Source organism: Balaenoptera physalus (genome assembly GCF_965194825.1).
Source record: "Balaenoptera physalus genome assembly, chromosome: 6".
NCBI lineage: Eukaryota > Metazoa > Chordata > Mammalia > Artiodactyla > Balaenopteridae > Balaenoptera > Balaenoptera physalus.
Genome location: NC_138885.1, coordinates 137,918,076 through 137,940,282, shown reverse-complemented (window position 1 = coordinate 137,940,282; position 22,207 = coordinate 137,918,076). Strand labels below are relative to the sequence as shown.

General features: G+C 58.8%; 1 protein-coding gene across 5 annotated transcripts; it reads right to left on the bottom strand.

Annotated features, from left to right (window-relative positions):
* Positions 1–9,386: 9,386 nt before the first annotated feature.
* On the bottom strand, positions 9,387–21,928 carry CAPN10 (calpain 10). 5 transcript variants are annotated; one of them, XM_082466319.1, is made up of 12 exons: positions 21,648–21,928; positions 18,933–19,076; positions 17,603–17,799; positions 16,601–16,818; positions 14,875–15,016; positions 14,184–14,350; positions 13,705–13,925; positions 12,714–12,916; positions 12,340–12,628; positions 10,312–10,511; positions 10,022–10,067; positions 9,387–9,741 (listed from the first exon to the last, which is right to left on the bottom strand). In XM_082466319.1, the coding sequence occupies exons 1-12, from the start codon at positions 21,771–21,773 to the stop codon at positions 9,712–9,714; spliced, it is 1,983 nt and encodes a 660-aa protein (XP_082322445.1). In that variant the 5' UTR covers positions 21,774–21,928; the 3' UTR covers positions 9,387–9,711. The 5 variants fall into 5 exon arrangements, 4 of the variants coding, with proteins under 4 accessions (XP_082322445.1, XP_082322446.1, XP_082322448.1 ...); XM_082466320.1 differs by having other exon boundaries at positions 12,373–12,628; XM_082466322.1 differs by having other exon boundaries at positions 18,945–19,076.
* Between the last annotated feature and the right edge of the window lie 279 nt (positions 21,929–22,207).

Below are 22,207 nucleotides of genomic sequence, written 5' to 3'. Positions count from 1 at the left end.
ACAAAAGTCCAGGACCAGATGGCTTCACAGGTGAATTCTATCAAACATTTAGAGAAGAGCTAACAACCATCCTTCTCAAACTCTTCCAAAAAATTGCAGAGGAAGGAACACTCCCAAACTCATTCTATGAAGCCACCATCACCCTGATACCAAAACCAAAGATACTACAAAAAAAGAAAACTACAGACCAATATCACTGATGAATATAGATGCAAAAATCCTCAACAAAACACTAGCAAACAGGATCCAACAACACATGAAAAGGATCATACACCATGATCAAGTGGGATTTATCCCAGGGATGCAAGGATTCTTCAATATATGCAAATCAATCAATGTGATACACCATATTAACAAACTGAAGAAGAAAATCCATATGATCATCTCAATAGATGCAGGAAAAGCTTTTGACAAAATTCAACACCTATTTATGATAAAAACTCTCCAGAAAGTGGGCATAGAGGGAACCTACCTCAACATAATAAAGGCCATATACGACAAACCCACAGCAAACATCATTCTCAATGGTGAAAAACTGAAAGCATTTCCTCTAAGATCAGGAACAAGACAAGGATGTCCACTCTGACCACTATTATTCAACATAGTTTTGGAAGTCCTAGCCACAGCAATCAGAGAAGAAAAAGAAATAAAAGGAATACAAATTGGAAAAGAAGAAGTAAAACTGTCACTGTTTGCAGATGACATGATACTATACATAGAGAATCCTAAAAATGCCACCAGAAAACTACTAGAGCTAATCAATGAATTTGGTAAAGTTGCAGGATACAAAATTAATGCACAGAAATCTCTTGCATTCCTATATACTAATGATGAAAAATCTGAAAGAGAAATTAAGGAAACACTCCCATTTACCATTGCAAAAAAAAGAAGAAAATACCTAGGAATAAACCTACCTAGGGAGACAAAAGACCTGTATCCAGAAAACTTAAGACACTGATGAAAGAAATTAGGGCTTCCCTGGTGGCGCAGTGGTTGAGAGTCTGCCTGCCAGTGCGGGGGACGTGGGTTCGAGCCCTGGTCTGGGAAGATCCCACATGCCGCAGAGCAACTAAGCCTGTGAGCCACAACTACTGAGCTTGCGCGTCTGGAGCCTGTGCTCCGCAACAAGAGAGGCCACGACAGTGAGAGGCCCGCGCACCGCAATGAAGAGTGGCCCCCGCTCACCATAACTGGAGAAAGCCCTCGCACAGAAACGAAGACCCAACACAGCCAAAAATAAATAAATAAATTTATAAAAAAAAAAAGAAATTAAAGATGATACCAACAGATGGAGAGATATACCATATTCTTGGATTGGAAGAATCAATATTATGAAAATGACTATACCACCCAAAGCAATCTACAGATTCAATGCAATCCCTATCAAATTACCAATGGCATTTTTTACAGAACTAGAACAAAAAATCTTAAAATTTGTATGGAGACACAAAAGACCCCGAATAGCCAAAGCAGTCTTGAGGGAAAAAGCGGAGCTGGAGGAATCAGACTCCCTGACTTCAAACTATACTACAAAGCTACAGTAATCAAGACAATATGGTACTGGCACAAAAACAGAAATATAGATCAATGGAACAAGATAGAAAGCCCAGAGATAAACCCACACACCTATGGTCAACTAATCTATGACAAATGGAGGCAAGGATATAAAATGGAGAAAAGACAGTCTCTTCAATAAGTGGTGCTGGGAAAACTGGACAGCTACATGTAAAAGAATGAAATTAGAACACTCCCTAACACCATACACAAAAATAAACTCAAAATGGATTAGAGACCTAAATGTGAGACCGGACACTATAAAACTCTTAGAGGAAAACATAGGAAGAACACTCTTTGACATAAATCACAGCAAGATCTTTTTTGATCCACCTCCTAGAGTAATGGAAATAAAACCAAAAATAAACAAATGGGACCTAATGAAACTTAAAAGCTTTTGCACAGCAAAGGAAACCATAAACAAGACGAAAAGACAACCCTCAGAGTGGGAGAAAATATTTGCAAATGAATCAACAGACAAAGGATTAATCTCCAAAATATATAAACAGCTCATGCAGCTCAATATTAAAAAAAAAAAAAACCCAATCCAAAAATGGGCAGAAGACCTAAATAGACATTTCTCCAAAGAAGACATACAGATGGCCAAGAAGCACATAAAAAGCTGCTCAACATCACGAATTATTAGAGAAATGCAAATCAAAACTACAATGAGGTATCACCTCGCACCAGTTAGAATGGGCATCATCAGAAAATCTACAAACAACAAATGCTGGAGAGGGTGTGGAGAAAAGGGAACCCTCTTGCGCTGTTGGTGGGAATGTAAATTGATACAGCCACTATGGAGAACAGTATGGAGTTCCTTAAAAAACTAAAAATAGAATTACCATATGATCCAGCAATCCCACTACTGGGCATATACCCAGAGAAAACCACAATTCAAAAAGACACATGTGGGCTTCCCTGGTGGCACAGTGGTTGAGAGTCTGCCTGCCAGCGCAGGGGGCGCGGGTTCGAGCCCTGGTCTGGGAGGATTCCACGTTCCGCGGAGCGACTGGGCCCATGAGCCACAATTGCTGAGCCTGCGCGTCTGGAGCCTGTGCTCTGCAACGGGAGAGGCTGCGATGGTGAGAGGCCCGTGCACTGTGATGAGAAGTGGCCCCCGCTTGCTGCAGCTGGGGAAAGCCCTCGCACAGAAACGAAGACCCAACACAGCCATGAATAAATTAAAAAAAAAAAAAAAAGACACATGCACCACTGTGTTCATTGCAGCACTATTTACAATAGCCAGGTCATGGAAGCAACCTAAATGCCCATCGACAGACGAATGGATAAAGAAGATGTGGTACATATATACGATGGAATACTATTCAGCCATAAAAAGGAACGAAATTGGGTCATTTGTTGAGACGTGGATCCATCTACAGACTGTCATACAGAGTGAAGTAAGTCAGAAAGAGAAAAACAAGTATCATATATTAACGCATACATGTGGAACCTAGAAAAATGGTACAGATGAACCGGTTTGCAGGGTAGAAATGGAGACACAGATGTAGAGAACAAACGTTATGGACACCAAGGGGGGAAAGTGGCAGGGGGGTGGTGGTGGGATGAATTGGGAGATTGGGATTGACATGTATACACTATGGGTATAAAATGGATGACTAATAAGAACCTGCTGTAAAAATAAATAAATAAAACAAAATTTTAAAAAAAATCCATAAATTACTAATATCAAGAATGAAGGAGGACACATCACTTAGATCCTACAGACATTAGAAGAATAATAAAGGAACATTATTAATAACTTTATGCAGAGACATTTGACAGCTCAGTTGAAATTCACAAATTCCTTGAAAGTCACAACTTGCCAAAATTTGTACAAGAAATATAAAATTTGAATAACCTATATCTATTAAAGTTGTTGAATTTATAATTAAAAACCTTTCCACAAAGAAAACTCCTGACCCAGATGATGTCACTGGTGAATTCCATCAAACATGTAAGGATGAAATAATGCTAATCTTAAAGACTTTCTGAAAATAAATAAGGAGGAACACTTCCCAACACATTTTCAAAGACAAGCTTTACCCTCATAGCAAAACTAGACAAAGATGTTATTACAAGAAAACTACAGATTAACATCATGTGTGAACATAGACACAAAAATCCTTAATAAAATATTTTTAGCTGATTGAATCCAGCAATATAGAAACCAAATAATCCACCATGCACAAGTATCCCAGGATTGTAAGGTTTATTTTAACATTAGAATGTCCATCAATATAATTCGCTATATTAATAAAATAAAGGAGAACATAATCCTCTTAATAGGTGCAAAAAAAATCATTTTACAAAATTCAATACCCATTTATGATAGAAACTCTCAGCAAACTAGGAATGGAAAACAGGTATGCTCAAAACCACAAAATATTGCTGAGAGAAATTAAGATGTCAAAAATGGATAGCTACACCATGCTCATGGATTGGAAGGTCCCAATTCTCCTCACGTCCATCTGCATAACCAAACCTATTAAGTAAGCATCAAGCATCACGTTCTGCGGGCTTTGCTTTCCAAGCAGACCACAGCACTGCCCTCTCCCCTCAGCGCCCACCCCCGCCCCCGCCCGCCGGGACACCCTCCTGTCTCGCTTACAAGAAGGCGGCAGTCTTCTGGTTGGTCCCCTCCCCCAAGTCCGTTCCTGAGACTTCAGCCAGAGACAGATGTCAAATAGGCACACATGGGGCCCTGCTTGAAACTGCCATGGCTGCCACTGCCCAAGACGTGAGGCCCAAGCTCCTGGAACGGCCTCGGGACCCTCACATACTTCTCCAGCCTCAGCTCTTGCCTTGTTCCCCAAGCCCCCTCCCCGCACTGCAGGCACAGAGAGCTTCTTTCCATTCTCTGAGGGTGCCCGGTTCTTCCGCCAGCCCCTGCCCTGCACCTGGCAGACCCCAGGCTGGTCGAAGACCCCCCAGCCCCACTGCCACCCCCACGCGTCATCTATCACCTCATTGTCATGACTCTCTGGGTGACCTGTGGGCCGACGGTCCAACCTGAGGACCCTGCATGCCTGAAGCTGCACGTGCTCACAGAGGGGCTTCAGCGTGAAGGGACCGGGGGAGCAAGGTGGCGGACAGGGATCGCAGATGCCGGCGGGTCCCGTCCGTGGGGCTTGGGGGATGAGGGGGGAGCCCACAGAGACATGCACACGTCTGCCCAGGCCCTGGAACCTGCAGGGGACCTGGCCTGGCCCCGGACGGGGCAGTCGCAGCCCAGCCCAAGCCAGTGCTGGTCCTCACCCTGCAGCCTCACCTCCCGGGTGATCTGTGAAGGGACCAGGAGTCCCAGGCAGCTGAGGACAGGCCCCGGCCCTGTGGCAGGGTGGGTGGGTGGGCGGGGCAGCGGGGTGGGAGGCGGGAGGCTTAGGAAATCGTGCACAAGAGGGCCCCTGACTAAACCTCCATGGCCACTGGTCCCAGGGACCCTGAGTGAGCAGGCTTCCAGGCCACACTCGGGGCTGTGCAGGCTGGGCAGACGCAGCCTGTACTCGCCAGGAACCAGAGAGGAATGGCCTGAAGGTCGCTGCACAGACTGGACCACCCCCGGGCTGCAGCCAGAACCCTGGAGACGGATAGGGCCCCGGAGTGGCAGAGCTGCGCACTCCTGGGACTGGCGAGCCCAGCCTGCCCGCGAAGCCCGTCCTCTCAACTAGAGAAGACTCTTCCTCTGATGGGGCAGCCACGCCCAAGGCCACGTGCTGTGTCCCCAGGAGCAAAGTGACTTTTCCCTCCACTTCAAACGGCAGTAAAAGCTAGGTTAATCTGTTAAACATCAGGGAAGAAAATAAAATTAAGTAAAACTAAAAGAGGCATACATGGGACACTGCGCAAGGCATACTTATGAATGGAGAGAGACAGAGACAGAGACAGAGAGATAGAGACGGAGAGAAAAGGGCCTGGAGCATCTGAGAGCCTTGGCCCTGGCCTGGCTGGGCCTGTCCAGCTCACTCTGGCCCCATCCTGCCTCCTGCTCAGGAAGCCCTGCCCTGCCGGGCCCCCTCCCTGACAATCTGCTCTCAGGGCACCAGGATCTCGATACTCACCCCAGAAGCTCTGCCGCCCCCAAGGCTGACCAGGCCTAGGGAGGGAGGGAGGACGGCGAGAGAGAAGATCCAGGATCAGGACTGAGTAGGGCTCGGTTCCCACTGAGGAGGCACTGCCTGCTATGCCTGGAGCAGGAAGTGATATCCACAAAACTCAAGCAGGTGGTTCAGGGCAAAGTCTGCAGGGAAAGCCCGGCAAAGGAGGCATCCTCACCTGCACACCCCCTGGCCCGCCCATCTGGGTCAGCCAGGGCCACGGCACATGGGAGGGAGGTGGTCTTTACCCAGTGGCATGTCCACAGAACAGGGACCCCAGGCAGCGCCTGGCCCTGGACACAGCCCTGGTCTCAGCACAGGGCACTCAGCTCGGTGTGGGTTCCGTGGAGCCCAGGTGGGCCCAGAGTAGGGTCCCAGTCTGTGTCAGTCAGTACAGTGGAGGGTTGAGGCAGCAGTGGGCGCCCCTGGGGCCCCAGGCCCTCCCAGAGCCTGCGGGGGCCCTGCCTTCTGCAGTCCCCCCAACCCGGGGGATCCTGCACTGGGCCTGGGGCCAGCATCAGACATGATATTAGGCAAGGCCCGAGGTTTCTAACACATCAGGAGTTCCACCACGGGCGGGAGGGGGCACGGCCACCGCAGCTGGACGGGCTCAGACCCTGCAAGGCCTCGGGGAGCAGGTCCCCTTCCTTCACTCCCCTCGTCGGCAGACCTGGGCTGAGCCGGACCCCACCCAAGCAGACGCATCCAGACCCAGGACTCCAGGGCAAACCATAGGGCCAGAGCGCGGACACGGGACACCCTGTCAGTGTGGCCAGAGCCTGGACAGCAAGGACACTGGGGCCCAGAGAACACAAGCTGCGCTGGCGGTGGCTCAGCTAGGAGGTGACCGCGTGGAGTGGAACCGGGCCTGCCTGGCTCCTGAGGCTGGCCTGGGGAAGGGCCCCCTGCAGCTCAGCCGGCGCGTGGCCACTGTGAGGGGATGACGTAACAGCTGGCGCAAGCGGGGGGCTGATGGCAGGAGGGGGCCTGGGGCTTGGGGCACGGAGGCCACCCCCGACGGCACCCTGCCTCTCAGTGCCCAGACTCTGCTTCCTCTGGCTCAGTAAACGAGGCCAGCGCCCGCTGCGCCAGCTGTGGCCTAGAAGCCCAGGTGGTGGGCGCCTTCCCATCTGCAGCGGCCGCGGTCCTGGCCTTCAAACGACCCCGCCATGGGACCCAGATGGGGCCCTCGCCCAGCGAGGGACCAGGACTCTCCCCAGACGGGCACAGCGAGGGTGTCTGGCCGAGGGGAACCGTGAGTCACCCCACGGGCTCCTGGGGAGAAGCCGGCAGCGTCCCGCCCTCTGCCCTGGGAAGGCCCACCCGTGCCTTCTGGGGTTCTGGGAGTCCTGGCGCCTTGCCCAGGGTGGGAGGCCGATGGTGTTGGGGCAGTTGGCAGCATTTTACTTTTCAGGCCCCTTTGGAAGGGTGGCGCTCCGCAGGGCCCCCGTCTGAACCCTCACGGGGGTGAGACAGTGCACTGACTTTCTCTATTTTCATGTAAATGAAGTGCCTCGAAGTGAAGCAAGTGGGGAAGGGAAGGGGATCAGTGGATGACAAGAGTTGAGACGCAGTGGCCCAGCTCGAGTGCGCCCCCCGGAGGCCTCCCCAGACCGCCCTGGTGGAGCAGGGAGCCCCAGGCTGGCCCGAGGGAGAGGTGTCCGGCACACAGCTGGCTGGCAGTGACACTGGTTGTCCAGGCGGGGCCATCGGGTGAGCTGGCCAAGTACAGAAGGGCTTCGAGGCTGGGCAGGGACGTGTGGGTCTGGAGGCACCCATCCCCCCCCCCCCCAGCCAATCTCGGGACAGGGCTCTTCAAGGCAGTGGCAGCTGCAGAGAGCACACGCACCCTGTGGAGACTTAGAGAGAAAGTCCACTCCAGGGAAGCCTGCGGCCACGGCTCAAGAATCAGGAGCAGCCTGTCTCAGTCGCTGCCAGGACAAAACACCGCAGGCTCGGAGGCTTAACCACAGACATTGATTTCTCCCAATTCTGGAAGCTGGAAGTCCAAGGTCAAGGCACTGGCCAATTTGGTTCCTGGCGGAGGTCCCCGTCCTGGCTTGCGAGAGCCACCTTCTGTGCCCTCACACGAAGCTCTGCTGCCTCTTCTAAGAACACCCAAGGGGTAACCTGCCGGGGAGACTGAGCCAGGCGGGGTGTAAACACCCTGCATTTAAGCCCCATGTGGGACTCTGGATGCACGTGTCAGACCTCCCCTCCTTCCCTTATAAACATCCTGCACCCCAAACTTGTTTTTGTGTTGGCCTCCGAGGTGCAAGAAGAGTTGATACCGTGGGGTTTGGAGCTGGATCACCCACTGTGCCTGGCGACAGGGGCCTGCCTCTGGTGGCACAGGTGGTGGTCTCGTCCCGTCCGGGGGTTTGAGATACACTGACAGCAGGGTGACAGGGCAGGTGGCTGGGGGCCAGGTGTGAGGCCGCCTCTGGTCACTCATGAAGAAGCTCCAGCTGCAGGGCAGAGAGAGCCAGGCCTGGGCCCACTGACTGCAGAGGTGGCCGGGCTCCAAGAGGAAGGACCCGCCCCCAACAGCAAGTGTGCACAGCAGACTCCCCCAGATGCCCCCACCCACCTGGCCCTTAGGCCCTCTACTCCTTGGCTGTGCTCAGGGAGAGGGAGGGGACGTCCAGACACTTGAGAACCACTGGGCATTCAGGTCCTGAGCTGACACTGACCTCTGGCGCATCCTCATGGGCCCTGCCAGGGTGGGACACAGGAGGCTGTTGACAGTGGAATCTTGCCAGGACGGGCTCCCAGCGGGCGATGGCGTCACTTCCTGGTCTCCAAGCATGTAGCTGGGATTCACACGTGCAAATGACCAACACCCTCTCTGGGGTCAGAAGCGCCCGTCAGGAAGGCCAAGGGCGAGACTGAAACCATCACCCGCCCCAGACAACAAATCACAAACGGTACCTCGGGGGAGGGTGGAGACTGGGACCCCCCTTGAGTCCCCGAAGACGCAGGGGTGGTCCCATCGGGGGTGGTGGCCCCATCCTAGCTCCATTTGACTCAGAACTCGGGTTTCCCAGGACAACTCCTGCTCCCCGAGGGCAGCGTCAGGCACAGCAGTGCTCCGGGACGGAGCAAGTCAGGAAGATGAGGAACAGCCCACGTTTTCGCGGAATGGAATAGGCACTGGCAGTTCTTTCCAAGAAACTATGTTGTAATACAGGACAAAGAGACCCAACTGGCTAGACGCCCCGATCATGGTGATGACAAGGTGTTGAAGTCAGAGGAGCAAGATGGGGCAGGAGACAACCAGGCCAAGATTGGGGCACCAGAAATGGTTAGGGGTTGAGGGGTCCCGGGGTCAGAGGCCTGCGGGCTATCCCCTCCCAAGTCAAGAGCAGAGGACCTCATCCCACACCTCCTAGAAGGAAGCAGGAGGCCGCTGGGCACTGGCGGCAGCATTCACACCAGAGCCCGTCGGCTGGTAGACCAGATGACTAGAAGGCAGCCAGGTGGGGGGCCCAGCGTGGATGGGGAGTCGATGGCACCGTGCTGCTTCGGCCACTTGCGGACTGCCATGTGCCGCCCCTCCAATTTTCTCTTCTCACTACCCACCTCCTCCTTCCCTACACCAGCCCTGCCCCTCTTGGGCCACCTGGTCACCCCCCCGTATCTCAGCAGCCGGGCGGGAGCCCCTCACCTGCTCCCCCAGTGACAGCCAATGAAGCCGCTGGCTACCTGAACCAGGACCCAGCTGGAAGCTGCTCAGTGCTAATGTTTATTTATAAAGTTACATCCTAAAAACGTTTCTAATAAATAGTTTTAAACAAGATCTGTCCCGATGCGCCGTAAGGCCTCTCTCCGGGGCCAAGGAGACAGGGCGTGGAGGATTTCAGGGAGGCTCTGTCAGCTCAGCGGCGTGGAACGAAGGTGCCCACCCTGAGTTTTTCTTGCCCTTCCCGCAGCACCTGCCGGGATGGGGGCTCTTTGCCAGGTCCCGCTCAGGCCCGGCCGCCGCGGCACTGGCGTGTGGGCCACTGGGAGCCCCTCAGACCCCCAGTCACCGGAGCCGACACGCAGGGTCACCCGGTTAGGCTTTCATCACTGCCACGAAGGAGGCCTGCGGGAGGAGATGGCGAGGGCTGGCGGCACTGCCCCGGTTGGCGGGGTGAAGGCCGGCTCTCATGTCCTCCAGGGGCTGTCACGGCAGCCCCAGCTTCTGGGCCCTGAGAAGCTCTGCCTGGGGCTCTCAGGGGAAGAGACCAGGGCACCTCGTGTCCCAGGGCACAGCCCAGCCTTCAGGGTGGCCGCTGGGAGGAGCTAGGTGGGGGAATTACGACCCAGGGCACGAGGAGGTCCCAAAGCAGAGTGAGCGGGGCCCTCCCAGGCCCCATACGTACCTCCTTGAGGAGCTGCCCCAGCATCTCCTGGCTGTGAATGGAGCGCCTGTGGGAGAAGACACCGCGGTCACCCCACTGGGTCCCTCCCCGTGCACTTGGAGAGGCAGACACACTCCAGGCCCGTCTGCTCCCTGGACGGCGCACTCTCCTCCCACAGGCCTCTGGGCTCCGCCAGGACAGTGAGAGCTGGGGTGTGTGGGGCAGGCGGGAGAGAACCAGGGGCGCTAAGATGCTGAGGACCACGGCCCCCCGACCGACACACACACACACACGCGGCCCCGGCGCCCCACCTGTCTATTCTGGTCTCCACGGTCACTGTGAAGGCCCCCTCTGCGTCCGGCAGGTAGGTGGAGGGCACGATCCAATAGGTCCCCTGGGACAGGTGGCAGAGCCGGCTGACCTCCTGGGCGTAGCAGTGCGGTACACAGCTCAGCAGAGGCTCCTGGAGCAGCAAGGAGGGCGCATCCTGGCCCCCGCCGTCCGCCGGGACCTGGGGGAGGCCCGGGCTCAGACCGGGCGGCCTGCCCGTGGGCGGACCAAATCGGCTGTGCCCGCCAGGACGGCGAAGGCAAGTCCCCTGTCTCAGCCTTGGCCTCGCTCCCTTCCCGGCAGCACTGCCCTGGGTTGGGAGCAGCCCGGTGCAGTCTGCTTGGACCCCGTCACACGTGCCAGGCCCCCAAAGCTGGACTCGCCACTCACCGGGGCCCCACCACCCGAGGGCCCCAGCCTGGGGACCAGCAGAAGACCCGCCCTCACGTCCTCCAGGGGCTGTCACTGCAGCCCCAGCTTCTGGGCCCCGAGAAGCTCTGCCTGGGGCTCTCAGGGGAAGAGACCAGGGCACCTCGTGTCCCAGGGCACAGCCCAGCCTTCCGGGTGGCCGCTGGGAGGAGCTAGGTGGGGGAATTAAGACCCAGGGCACCAGGAGGCCCCCACTGCGCAAGCCCCTGCCCTGGGACTCATCTCTTTGGCCCCAGCACCGGCACTTTTTTCGAAGCGCCAGGGGGGTACCCCGGGGGTGGCCTGCGGTGGAGCGAGGCTCCAGAGCGTGTCCTCAGCCGTTGGGATCCTGAGGGCACAGAACCTTCTCAGAGAGGAGCCGACCCTCCCCTCCCCCACGTCGTGTGTACCGCAGGCTAAGCGTGCCCAGCCCCACGACGGGCCCCTGATGGCACAGCTCCGGGCCATCCTCCAGCCCATGCCCTCCTCGGGCACCTGCCACTGCCCAAGCCCATCTTGAAGCGGGGTCCCCAGAAGGAGCAGGGGAGCCACACCGTCACCACGGGATCTGGGTTTGCGACCTCTGACCTCTGGCACTTCACCTCCCGGCTTCCTCCAGCCAGAGGTCCGCTAGGTGCACCCTGCTCACGAGCCGGGAGGGGAAGGGCAGACCGAGGGCGGGGGAGGGCGGACCGAGGCCGGGGGAGGGCGGACCGAGGGCGGGAGGGGAAGGGCGGACCGAGGGCGGGAGGGGAAGGGCGGACCGAGGGCGGGGGAGGGCGGACCGAGGGCGGGAGGGGAAGGGCGGACCGAGGGCGGGGGAGGGCCGACCGAGGGCGGGGGAGGGCCGACCGAGGGCGGGAGGGGAAGGGCGGACCGAGGCCGGGGGAGGGCGGACCGAGGCCGGGGAAGGGCGGACCGAGGCCGGGGGAGGGCGGGCCGAGGCCGGGGAAGGCGCTCGGGGCGGCGTTTGTGAGCCCCTGGCCCTCGCCTGGCCTCCACAGTCTCCGGCCACCCGTGGGCAGAGCTCCAGGCCCCCATGACCCCGGGGGGCAGCCTCTCCTCTGCGGGGACAACCGGCACACTTTCCCGAGTTCCCGAAGGCCACCCCACCCTCCTACTGCCTGGGACTCGGCCCCGCCCCTTGGCCTTGCTCTCAGCTCCTCACCCCCAGCTCTGTCTTTTCTTTCTGATCTGAAGACCCTCACTCGGTGGCGCGACCGTCCATCGCGTCTCAGCGGGTGTGGGCCTCCCCTCCCTCCCTTTCCTATTGGTCCCCACAAGCCCAGGCCCTCGCTGGTTCCAGACTCAGGCACGGGGTTTGGGGCGGGGAGGATTCATGCGGCTTCAGGGCGGCTCCTGCTGGACAACGGCGTCCTCTGCGCCCTCTCGGGCCTCCTGGCTGGAGGTGCAGTGCTGGGGGCAGCTCAGGACACAAGTGTCCAGTTGTTCTGAGCCCGGGCGAGGGGACGAGGGGCTGCCTGAGCTGAGCTGTGACCCCCAGTGAGCTACGGACTTTAGGAAACCTAGAAATGAGTCTTGCGTGTGACTGGATGACGCGGACAGACCCCAGGGGGCCTCTCGCCCCGACCCCGGCTCACCCCACCCGGACGCCCGGGAGCAGGGGCGCCTGCCTGGAAGACGTGGAAGCCGATGGGGAGGCCCTCGTGGTCACGGCTGTGCTGGCGCAGGGTGATGCGGACGCAGCGGGGGCCCGCGCCCTCCGGCACCGAGAAGGGGAAGCGGGGGTTGGTGGGGTAGGAGGCAAAGTTCCGGCTGCCCCCCGCCGTCCGGCCGACCCTCCAGGAGCCCCGCAGCCTCACGGTCTCCCACTCGCCCACGGGCAGGGCCTCCCTGGGGGCAGCGCTCTGGGCTGCCGGCTGGATGGCGCTGCCGGGGAGACAAGCACAGGAGGCGGCCGTGGCGCGATCGCACGCGGCCCTGCCCCAGTCCCTGGCCCGCCCGCCGCCCTCACCTGAGGGAGACTCTCCCGCTGGAGAAGACCCGGAGCAGGAACTGCCCTGGCACGTCCTTCAGGAAGGTGCTGGGCACGGCCAGGTAGTAGCCCGGGGGAAGCTCACAGCGCAGGTGGACCTCGCGGTCGTACGCGTGGCACGCGGTGCCCGCCACGGGGGGCGCGGACAGGGCCCTGGGCAGGCTGACCCGCCGCTTCTCCACCTGCAGGGGAGGCCCACGTGCACCCGTCACAGAAGGGCCCCCCTCGAAGCACCCAGGCCTACGGGTCCCCCCCCGCCATCCCCGGTGAACCCGGGCCTTCCCCTCAGCCCTGGGGTCAGCGGCTCCGTCCCACACGGGAGCCTGCAAGTCCTCCTGCTCTGGGAGGAAAGAGACAAATCTAGACAGGGCCGCGCCCGCAAAGGCAGGTGGCTGATGCAACCTGGGGACTGCCAGGCAAACGGCTTGCCAGCAGTTTCTGCAAGAGGAAAGGAACGCCAGGCAGGCCGTGGCCGCACAGGGACGGGGAACAGTGCGATGTGAGCTGTCAGACCCCGTCAGCACATACAGGGTTAAACACCAAGCGACTGGGCAAGCCAACGGGCAGCGCGGTCCTGTCGGCCGCCCTCCCGTCCCCTCGGAGAGCAGGACAGGGGTCTCCATCGGGAGCCACAGACCTACCCTCAGACCCTCAGACAACCCACGGGAGCTCAACGACCCCATGCCCGTTTTGCAGGGAGGGGACTGAGGGAGGTCCCGGGCCGCCCCCCGCAGCTCTCCTAACACCTCTGCCAGCTCTGCTAACGGCTGCCTCTGTGTAGCTTGCCTTTGGCCAAAGGGCGCACCCTGGGCCAGGGGAGGGAGGTGAGTCCTGTGGACTCAGATCTGAGCGGGGTCTGTGGGAGGACAGCCGGGGGGGCGAGGGGCACGTCGGGGGCTCCTGGGGCTCACGCCTCCTCATCCCTGTGCCTGCATCCCACAGAGCGTGGTGCTGGGCCCGGGCGGGTTACCTTCCAGAGGTGCAGGCCCACGGCCTGGTAGTCCCTGCCTGGGTGGCCCGCCGTGCGCAGCTGCGGTCTCTGCAGGACGGCCACGTATACCTCACTGGGTTCGCAGACCCGCAGCCAGAACTTGGGGTTGCTGGGGAAGCCGCTGTTGTTCCGGCAGCCTCCCGCCGACTGGCCCTTGACCCAGGCCCCGGGCAGCGCCTGAGTGTGGCACAGTGCCCTTCCTGGGCGGGGACCCCCACGTCAGCCGCAGGGACAGGGTCCTCCTCACGCCCCCTGCACTGGCAGGGGGCCCCCACCCCGCCACCTGTCCCCCCAGGGCAGGGGGGGATGTGACCGTTGCTCCGCCCTGAAGAGAAGCCAAGGGGCAAGAGGGGTGCCCAGGCGCCCGGCGGTGGGACGCGGTGCCTGACTTCAGGGGCCAGTCCGTCCGGGCCACCGCGTCCCCACGAGGCCTCCCCCGGGGCGCAGGCCTCCCTTACCTGAGTAGAGGCTCTGCAGGTGGCCAGCCTCCGTGATGGGGAAGCCAATGGTGACCTCGTCAAACTCCCGCAGAAACTCGTCCTCCTCCACCCAGAACTCCCCCTCCTGCAGCTGCGACAGCAGCTCAGACTGGGCCGCCGACTCCACCCGGCTCCACCCTTCACCCCTGGAAGGAACCTCCCTTCAGCCGAGGCCTCCCGCCTGAGAGCGACAGCAGTGCCCAGGCAGCAGGGCAGGAGGTGCCCTTGCCGGGCTGGGTGGATGACGGGGGCGGGGTGGGGTGCTGGTCCCGCTCTGTGACCCTGGGCCGGCGAAGGGGAGCGGCCCCGGTCCCGGTCTCGAAGCTGAGCTGAGGTCTGGGTGCAGGCGTCCCGTGGGTCTCTGTCACCCGCAGCCCGGCAGGGCATCCACCAGTCCGTGGGTGCCCTCAGGACAGGCCCCGACCGCCCCGGCTCGCCTGGGTCACAGGGCCCAGCACTAAGCCGGCCTCAACAGGCCATCTGGGGCCGAGCACAGAGCACGGTGGCCCACGAGCAGGAGAGCAACCAAACCCTGTCCTGACCACGGCCCGGACCTTGGACACCAGGCGCGCACGCCGTCGAGGCGGCTCTGGGCGGCCCCTCGGGCCCCGCACCCCTCCCCCCCCAAGACCGGCACGATGACCCAGAGCGCACCCTGGCCCGCACTCACCCCTCTCTCCAGGGACCCTGCCAGCACCGCCGGCCCCAGGGGTTCTGAATCCGCAGCAGCAGGATGCTCTGACCAGCCCGACCCCGGAGCTCTTGCAGATCCGCGACGATGAAAGCGTGAAACTCCCCCAGCGCCCTGGTACCTGGGTGAGGAACAGCCAGCAAGTCCCCAAACCGCGCAGACGCACAGGTCCGCCTCCTTCCCTGGGATGCCCCAGCCCACCCAACTGCGGCTGCACAGGCACCCGGGTCCCCGCGGGCCACCAGGGGCTCCTTTCCTGACGGCTGCAGACAAGTCAGCTCAGGGGTGGCCTTATGCAGCGTGAGTCACAGTGAAGGACCTGGGTTTAGACTCTGGCTCGGCTGCCACCAGGACTGGCAAGTCATTCCCTTCTCTGGGCCGCGGTCCTCGCTGAGGATGATGAGGGAGGTTCTCAAAAGGGCTGCTCCCAGCACCGTCACGGGCGGGTCTGTGACGCCAGAAACTAGCGAAACCTGCTCTCGGCGAGGCCCGCTAGGGTGTCAGGGGCGTCAGGTAGTGTCTGAGCAGAAACCGGTGGGGAGAGCTGGAGGCCCGTGGGAGACCCTCCACCTGGCCAGAGGCCTTGGGACAGACAGGCGCAGAAGTGGAGGGGCCAAGCAGAGACCGGTGGGGGGGCGGGGGGCGGTCCAGACGGGAGAAGAAACTCCTGGAATGTCTTTAAGGGCTTTGCTTAGAAAGGCACTGGAGCCACCACTCTGGGTCTCCCGCCCACGTCCCCAGACCCCTGCCACTTCGGTGGGCTCCAGCTGCTCTCCATCTTTGCCTGGGGGTTCCCCCAAAGCCTGACGTGCCTAGAATTAGCCATACCCCACCCTGGGGGCAGCTGATGCTCTACAGGCCACCCTCTGAGGCCGTGTCTCGCGCGGCGCCCCAGCACAGCACTCTGTGGGCCCCCCTCACCCCCAAAGTGTGCTTCCCCACCCCCATCCTGAGGTCTGCAGGTGGGGAAACCAGACCGGGGTTGTGCTAACCCTCACGCACGTGCCGCGCAGCGTAACGGTCAACACGTGGCAGTTTATTTTGATGTTCTTATTCTTCGGACAAAAATCCCGTTATGAAAATAATCCTAAATATGAAAACAATTGTGCATAAAGATGTCCACTGCAATGTTATTTATAATAGCATAAAATGGGAAAGGCCTTAAATATCCAACATCAAGGGAAAGATTAAGAGCACAGCAGATACACTAATACAATAAGACGTTGCCAAGTGTACACAGCAACACAGAGAATGGTATATCATATAGAATACAAAACGTATACATCTTTTTGGAAAAAAAAAACTGAGAAAGGGGACTAAAAAGTCCAAAGTAGTCAAATCTGAGTGGTTTTTTTCTTTCAACGGATTTCTTTCAATGAGCAGGTATATTACTAAAGTGAAAACCTGAGTGTCGATTTTGCCAGGTTACCACCTGGGCCAGAGATGGTGCCACCACCTGGTTCCCACTGACCCCAATACAGGCTCCTGTCTCCCCATAGGGGTAAGCCCTGGTCAAGCGGAAAGGGGACACTTCCCTCCAGAGAGGGACGGTCAGTAGGGAAGGTCACACACCCAGACAGACACCAGTTCCGAAGGTTCTGCTTTCCACTTAGTCCATATAGGACCACAGTAAAAAGCTCCGTACAGGAGGCCGAGAGGGCCCAGGTGCGCAGGCCTGCCGTGCCGCCGCCCGCTCCCGCCCTACCTGTTCTGGGGCTGAGCACCGAGCAGCTCAGCAGACAGCGGTCCTTCAGGCTGAGCAGCTGCCGACAAGTCCTACATTCCGCGCCCCTCGGCCTGTCCTGCTGGCCGCTGGTTCCTGCCATGTCCTTCAGGTTCCACCTTTCGGCCAGGCCACCAGTGAGGTCCACCAGGGCGTCAGCCACCTGTCCCGCCCACAGGTGCTCATAGGACCCGTAGATCCTGGGGAGACAGCCAGGAGGGCGTGAGGCTCCGGCATCAGGCCCCCTGCCCCTCTCCTGCCCCCTGTGGTCTGCCTTCTACCCACCTCAATCGCCTCGCTTTCCTCCCCTCTTTCCCTCCCACCCTGTCCTCACCAAGTGCAGACACAAGCTCGCCTCCAAGGCCATAAGGGACAGCGCCCCGCAGTGCCCTGCTGCCTCTGCCCCTGTGGGGCACCAGCGGGAGGTGGGCACAGAGGCTGTGCGCTCCCACTCCTGCGTGTCGTGATCGAGGCCCTCGGCCCCGCCAGCGGCAGCAGTGGAGGGCTCACTCCCACCGCGGAGGCCTGCCTACCGGCCCAGCGCCCTTCAGCACGGCCATCGGCACACTGGGGGAGCAAGTCCTCGGCCTCGGGACTACGATAAACGAGCATGGTACCTCGGCGGCCTCATTCCTTCCCAGCAACCTGCACAGAGGCCGCCTGTCCCCAGTGGTGACACAGATAGACGGAGACATTTCTCTCGCTTGGGTTTGAGGAAAGAGAGAGGAAGACACACACCCTCTTTCTGGAGGCGAGGCCTTCATGCCCGACTTTGAAACGAGGGCAGGGAAAGAGGGAGTGGGCAGAGGGGAGAGCAAACCACAGGCCAAGTCTCAGAGTTTCTGTCTCTGGACGGGTCGCCCCACCCAGGGCTGGCCACCAGGCCCTCGCTGCTGACAAGGACGCTGCAGCCCAGGGCGAGCAGATGTGCTTCCCGGGCCCCCAGCCCGCCTGGCCCGGCCCCTCCGCCCCCAGCGTGCGTACTTGGCGTAGACCTTCTCCAGTAAGGGAAGCCAGAACACATCCTCCCTCTGGCACCGGGAGAAGCAGAGTCTCCCTGCAAGACAAGGCAGACGGTCATCTATGGTCACCTCCACCCAGCGTCCAAACTGCCAAACTCGACAGGTGAAGGAGCCGCGGTACGTCTGGTCGAGCCAGCTCGGCTGTCCCGGAGGAAAGACCTGCCGCGCGTGGGGAGAGGCAAAAGGAGACGGTGAGAGAAGCCACCACGCGGCGCGCTCCCAGCATCCCGAGCAGAGCGTGACCGTGCTCAACGGTACCCTCCCGTCGCGCAAAGGATTCCACCTCCCCCGACGCCTGGCTGGCAGTGCTAGTGCAAAACCCGCTCACTGGGCAGAAGACTAACAGACCTTTCAGTAAAAGAGGCTAGGGCCACACTGAGGGAGCCGGCTGTCTCCCAGAGGTCAAAGTCAACCACTATGTCCTAGTGTCCCCAATCAACACGCGACCTGAATCCAAAACAAATGTGACTTTTATAGGCCCGAGTGACCCAGTTCTCGACAGAGCAGCTGGTGGCAGGTCACCATAGGCACAGCGACCCCCTGGCTGGAGCCTGGGACCTCAGAAACTCTGACAGTGCCCGGCCCGCTCTTCATTGCTGGGTTTGTGATTCTGGCCTAATGCTGAGAGACAGGATGGGATCTGGACCCAGATGGCCTCGTCTGGGCCTGGCTCTGCCCCTTACTAACTGGGAACATGACAATGGTTTTAGTGCCCTCGTTTGTAAGAAAGGGTCAAAGCCAGCAAGGCCTGTGAGAATGAAAGCCAGCAACTGGGGTGGGCTTAGCGCAGGGCCTGGGACGTGGGAGCGGCTCGGAAAGGGGTCACCACCATCAACGCTGTTGCCTGTATCGGTGACACTTAGCGAGGCCGTGAGGGTTCCTGGGGAAGGAGTCTGACAGGCTTTCTATAACTGTGGTACCTGCTTAGCATTGGAAACAGTTTTAATCACCTTTTGCCAATCTATATTCAAAACCTGTTAAAAAAAAAAAAGCAACCGCAACTAGCTAGGAAGCTTACTCCAAAGCAGCATAGGACCTCTCAGCCAACCCTTTCCTACCCTGGGCTGGCATGTTTGTCTTTTTATTCCAAATGCCTGCCTGACCCAGGGCTCAGGAGATGGCAGAGCAGGGCAGAAAGCACCCCTGCTGGTCCCTGCGGGAGGGGGTCACTGCGTCTGCGCCTCGGAGCCCCCGTGGCCCGAGGGCCGAGCCCCGCAGAGCAAGAGCTTGGCTGCCTCCTGCTTCCTTCCAACGCGGGCAGACAGGAAGCAAGGGTCGGAGAGGAAGCGCACTGTGGCAGACACCTGGTCCAGGAGGTGCTGGCTCTTCTGCAGGGCGGCGCAGGCGCACAGGAACCAGCAGTCCCCTAGCAGCCCTTGCTTCACCTGCCCTTCCTGAGCGCGATCTGCAAACAGCTGGGGCGTGGCGCAGATTTCCTGAAATAAAGAAAATCGTCCAGAATTACTTCATGCCTGTGGCTAGCTTTAAAACTAAGAACACAGGATCTATGTGACAGGGGCTGGGGAGGAGCTTTTCTGGTCATCCACATTGCCTAAGAGGGGACGGGAAGCAGCTGGCTTCTTGCAGCCAGTATCCGCCAGCCCCTCCTGGCTTCAGATCATCGCATCCGACTTAGATTCCGGGGTCCCTGTCTCTGTCTACCCTCCTTAATTGGCAAAACTCCCAACTCTGGATGAATCCTACCCCCCCTTTCATAAAACAGTGCAATGTTGGTCTAGAAAACGGTCTCACTTTAAATTCATAAAGGCAAGTCTCAAGTGGGTCCTCTATACTGTTTCTCTAAAAGGCTCAATTTTCCACACCCCAGACTAGTTGACCCCTTCTCCTTCCTCCTTCTCTTCTCAAAACACCCTCGCCCCTCTGAGCGGATGGCCTCACCTGACGCTCCATCAGAAGCCCCCTGACCTGACCCCGTTCCTGCCCTCAGTGTCTGATCCCTCCCACCATCCCCGCTTCCTTCCTTCTCTGCAGGCAGGATCCCACCAGCACAAGGCATGGGAGAGGATGTCTCCTCTTCTCTAAGATACTGTCCCTGGGCACTATTTCCCCTCTAGGCCCGTCACTGACCGACTTCTTGAAAGAGCTGCTGCCCCTACTTCCTCCCTCCGGCTCCTTGCAACACCTCGTTGCTTCTAAGCCAGCCATGCCCCCAAAACCGCTTTTATCAATGTCACCTCCGTGTCGTCACCTCCAACGGGCATCCTCTGTCCTTGTCTTTCCCAACACTCGGCAGCATAGAGCAGTGGCTGCCCCCGGCCCCAGCAGCCCCCTCCTGGCTTCCATGATTCCAAGGGCTTCTGGCTGTCCTTTCCCCTCACTGCCTGCCACTTCTCAAGTCTACCTGTCAAGGCACCTGCGGTTCCTCAAGGCTCGGTTCCAAGCCGCCTCTTCTTCTCTGCCCGTACTTTCTCCTGAGATACCCTTCCAGACCCTGGACAGTAAGCCACCTGTTACAGTCCCAGCTCCCAGGTGGAGCATCTAGCCCAGGTCTTCCTGAGCTCCCGACTCTCATACCCACTTGCCTACTGTTAGCTCCACTTCAACCTGTGAGAGCACAACCCAAGCCTACATTTCCACCCCTAGCTCTCCTCCACCTCCCAGTTTCCCCAGCACATCAACCGGGACCATCATCCCCCCCAGGTGCTCAGGCTAGAAATCTAGAAGTCATTCTTGGTCCCTCTTCCATCCTCACCATCTACTTCCAATCGGTCACTAAGACAAACTCGGGTCTCAGACCTACCTCTGCCACTTCTTAGTTCTGAGACCTTGGGCAACCTTTTGACTTAACATTGGTTTCCTGATCTGTAAAATGGAGATACAAGTAACAACCTTATAGAATTATTTGGTGGACTAAATAAAATCAAGAGCATAAATTCTGTGTGCATACAATACCTAGCCTTTACTGGCATATAATGAGTGTTATGTAAATATGTTTCTCTTCCCATTTCCTGACCACCATGAACCCAGCTCTAGTTTCCAATCGGTCACTAAGACCTATCAATCCCCCCTCCAAAATATCTCTCAAATCCATCCACTCCAAAGCCCCATCCCAACGGCTGTCACACTAATCTGAGCTCCTTCATCTTTCTTCAGGACCACTGCAACGGCCACCTGCATTCGTGCCTCAACCATCCACTTCACACCTGGCAGTAAGAGTGAGCTTCTTAAAACATAAATCAAATCGAATCACTCCTCTACTAAAAACATTCTAATGGCCTCCCATTGTCCCTAAAATCCACCCCCACATTTTTTTAACCCAAATTCCACTGGCATGGCCAATCAGGCTCTTTGGCCCTTGGCACCTCCATGCCAAACATGCCCTCTCAGTGTTGCCCATGGAAAGCACCTCAACAGCCAAAGCCAGGTCTGGCCTTCTTCCAGGCCTGGTGCACGCAGATGTCCCCACTAAGACTGCATATGCTCAGGGAGAGACTGTTCCTTGGACAGTCTTATTCGGCTGATACACCATTTCTAAGGATATCCGCATAGCACTAGGCCAGAGCATCCCTCTAAACTGCCACCTTAAAATAATTACATCTGAAAGTGCAAGTGCACGAGGTCCAAGACAGGAACGTGCAGAGCAAAACGGCTTTGCTTTGTAGGCTCAGCCTGGCCCTTCCAGAACAGCATGAGAAACAGAACGAGACCGCCTGTGGCCAGAAGAGCCATGCAGACTAGAAGCTCTTCAAAGCAGACTCAAGTGGGGCTGAGTTTGCGTCTGTTAAAACGCCCCTCTCGCTGTGCCTTGAATCTCCTATTGAATGGAGCTCTCGCAGGTAGGGGCCGTAAACTCCGGTCCAGCACACCCCAAGTGGGCTGGGGAGGGGGCCTGGGAGCCCACGCAGGAGGACAGCGGCGGCAGACCCTGCCGACCGCCGTGCACCCAGCCCCGGCTAACCCCGGCTGCCGCGCTCGCACCCCTGCAGGAAGGAGTGCCTGGACGCCTGGCGCGAGACCCGTGAGACCCGCGCGCCCCCCTGCCCCACCTGGGGCCGCCTCCACGTGATTTCCTCCCGGAACTGGGCCAGCGGCGTGGAGAAGCTAGAGAAGAGCGAGGAGTCCGAGGCCGGGAAGGCAGCGTCCCGGAAGAGCTCCCTGGCCGGCGCCCTCATCTTGGGCACCCCGAGGTCCCATCTGCTGTCCGCACCCCGGTGCCGAGCGCAGCCGAGGGGGCCCGCAGCCCCGGAGGGAGCGCGAAGCGGCCGCGGCCCCGCCTGCCTCGCACCTCCCCCTTCCGGCCCGGCCCCCCAGCCCCGCTGGACCCACAGTACCACCCGGCCCCGGTGCCCGCCCGCTCCGTCGCCCCGGTAACCGTCGATCTAGTCTGCAGCCAACCAGGAGAGTAGCCCCTGACCACATGACAGAACGGCCCAATCCCACTTGAGCGTTGGGAAGTCCGCGCCAGAGTCCCAGCCCCCCAGGGGGCGTGGCTCTCGATCTAGGCTCCAGCGAAGCCGGTTAGTCGCCTTGGCTGCACTGCTCTTTCCAGGGCCGGGGGGCTCGGAGGTGTCTCAGCCGAGACTCACACCTGGGAGGCTGGCAGCGT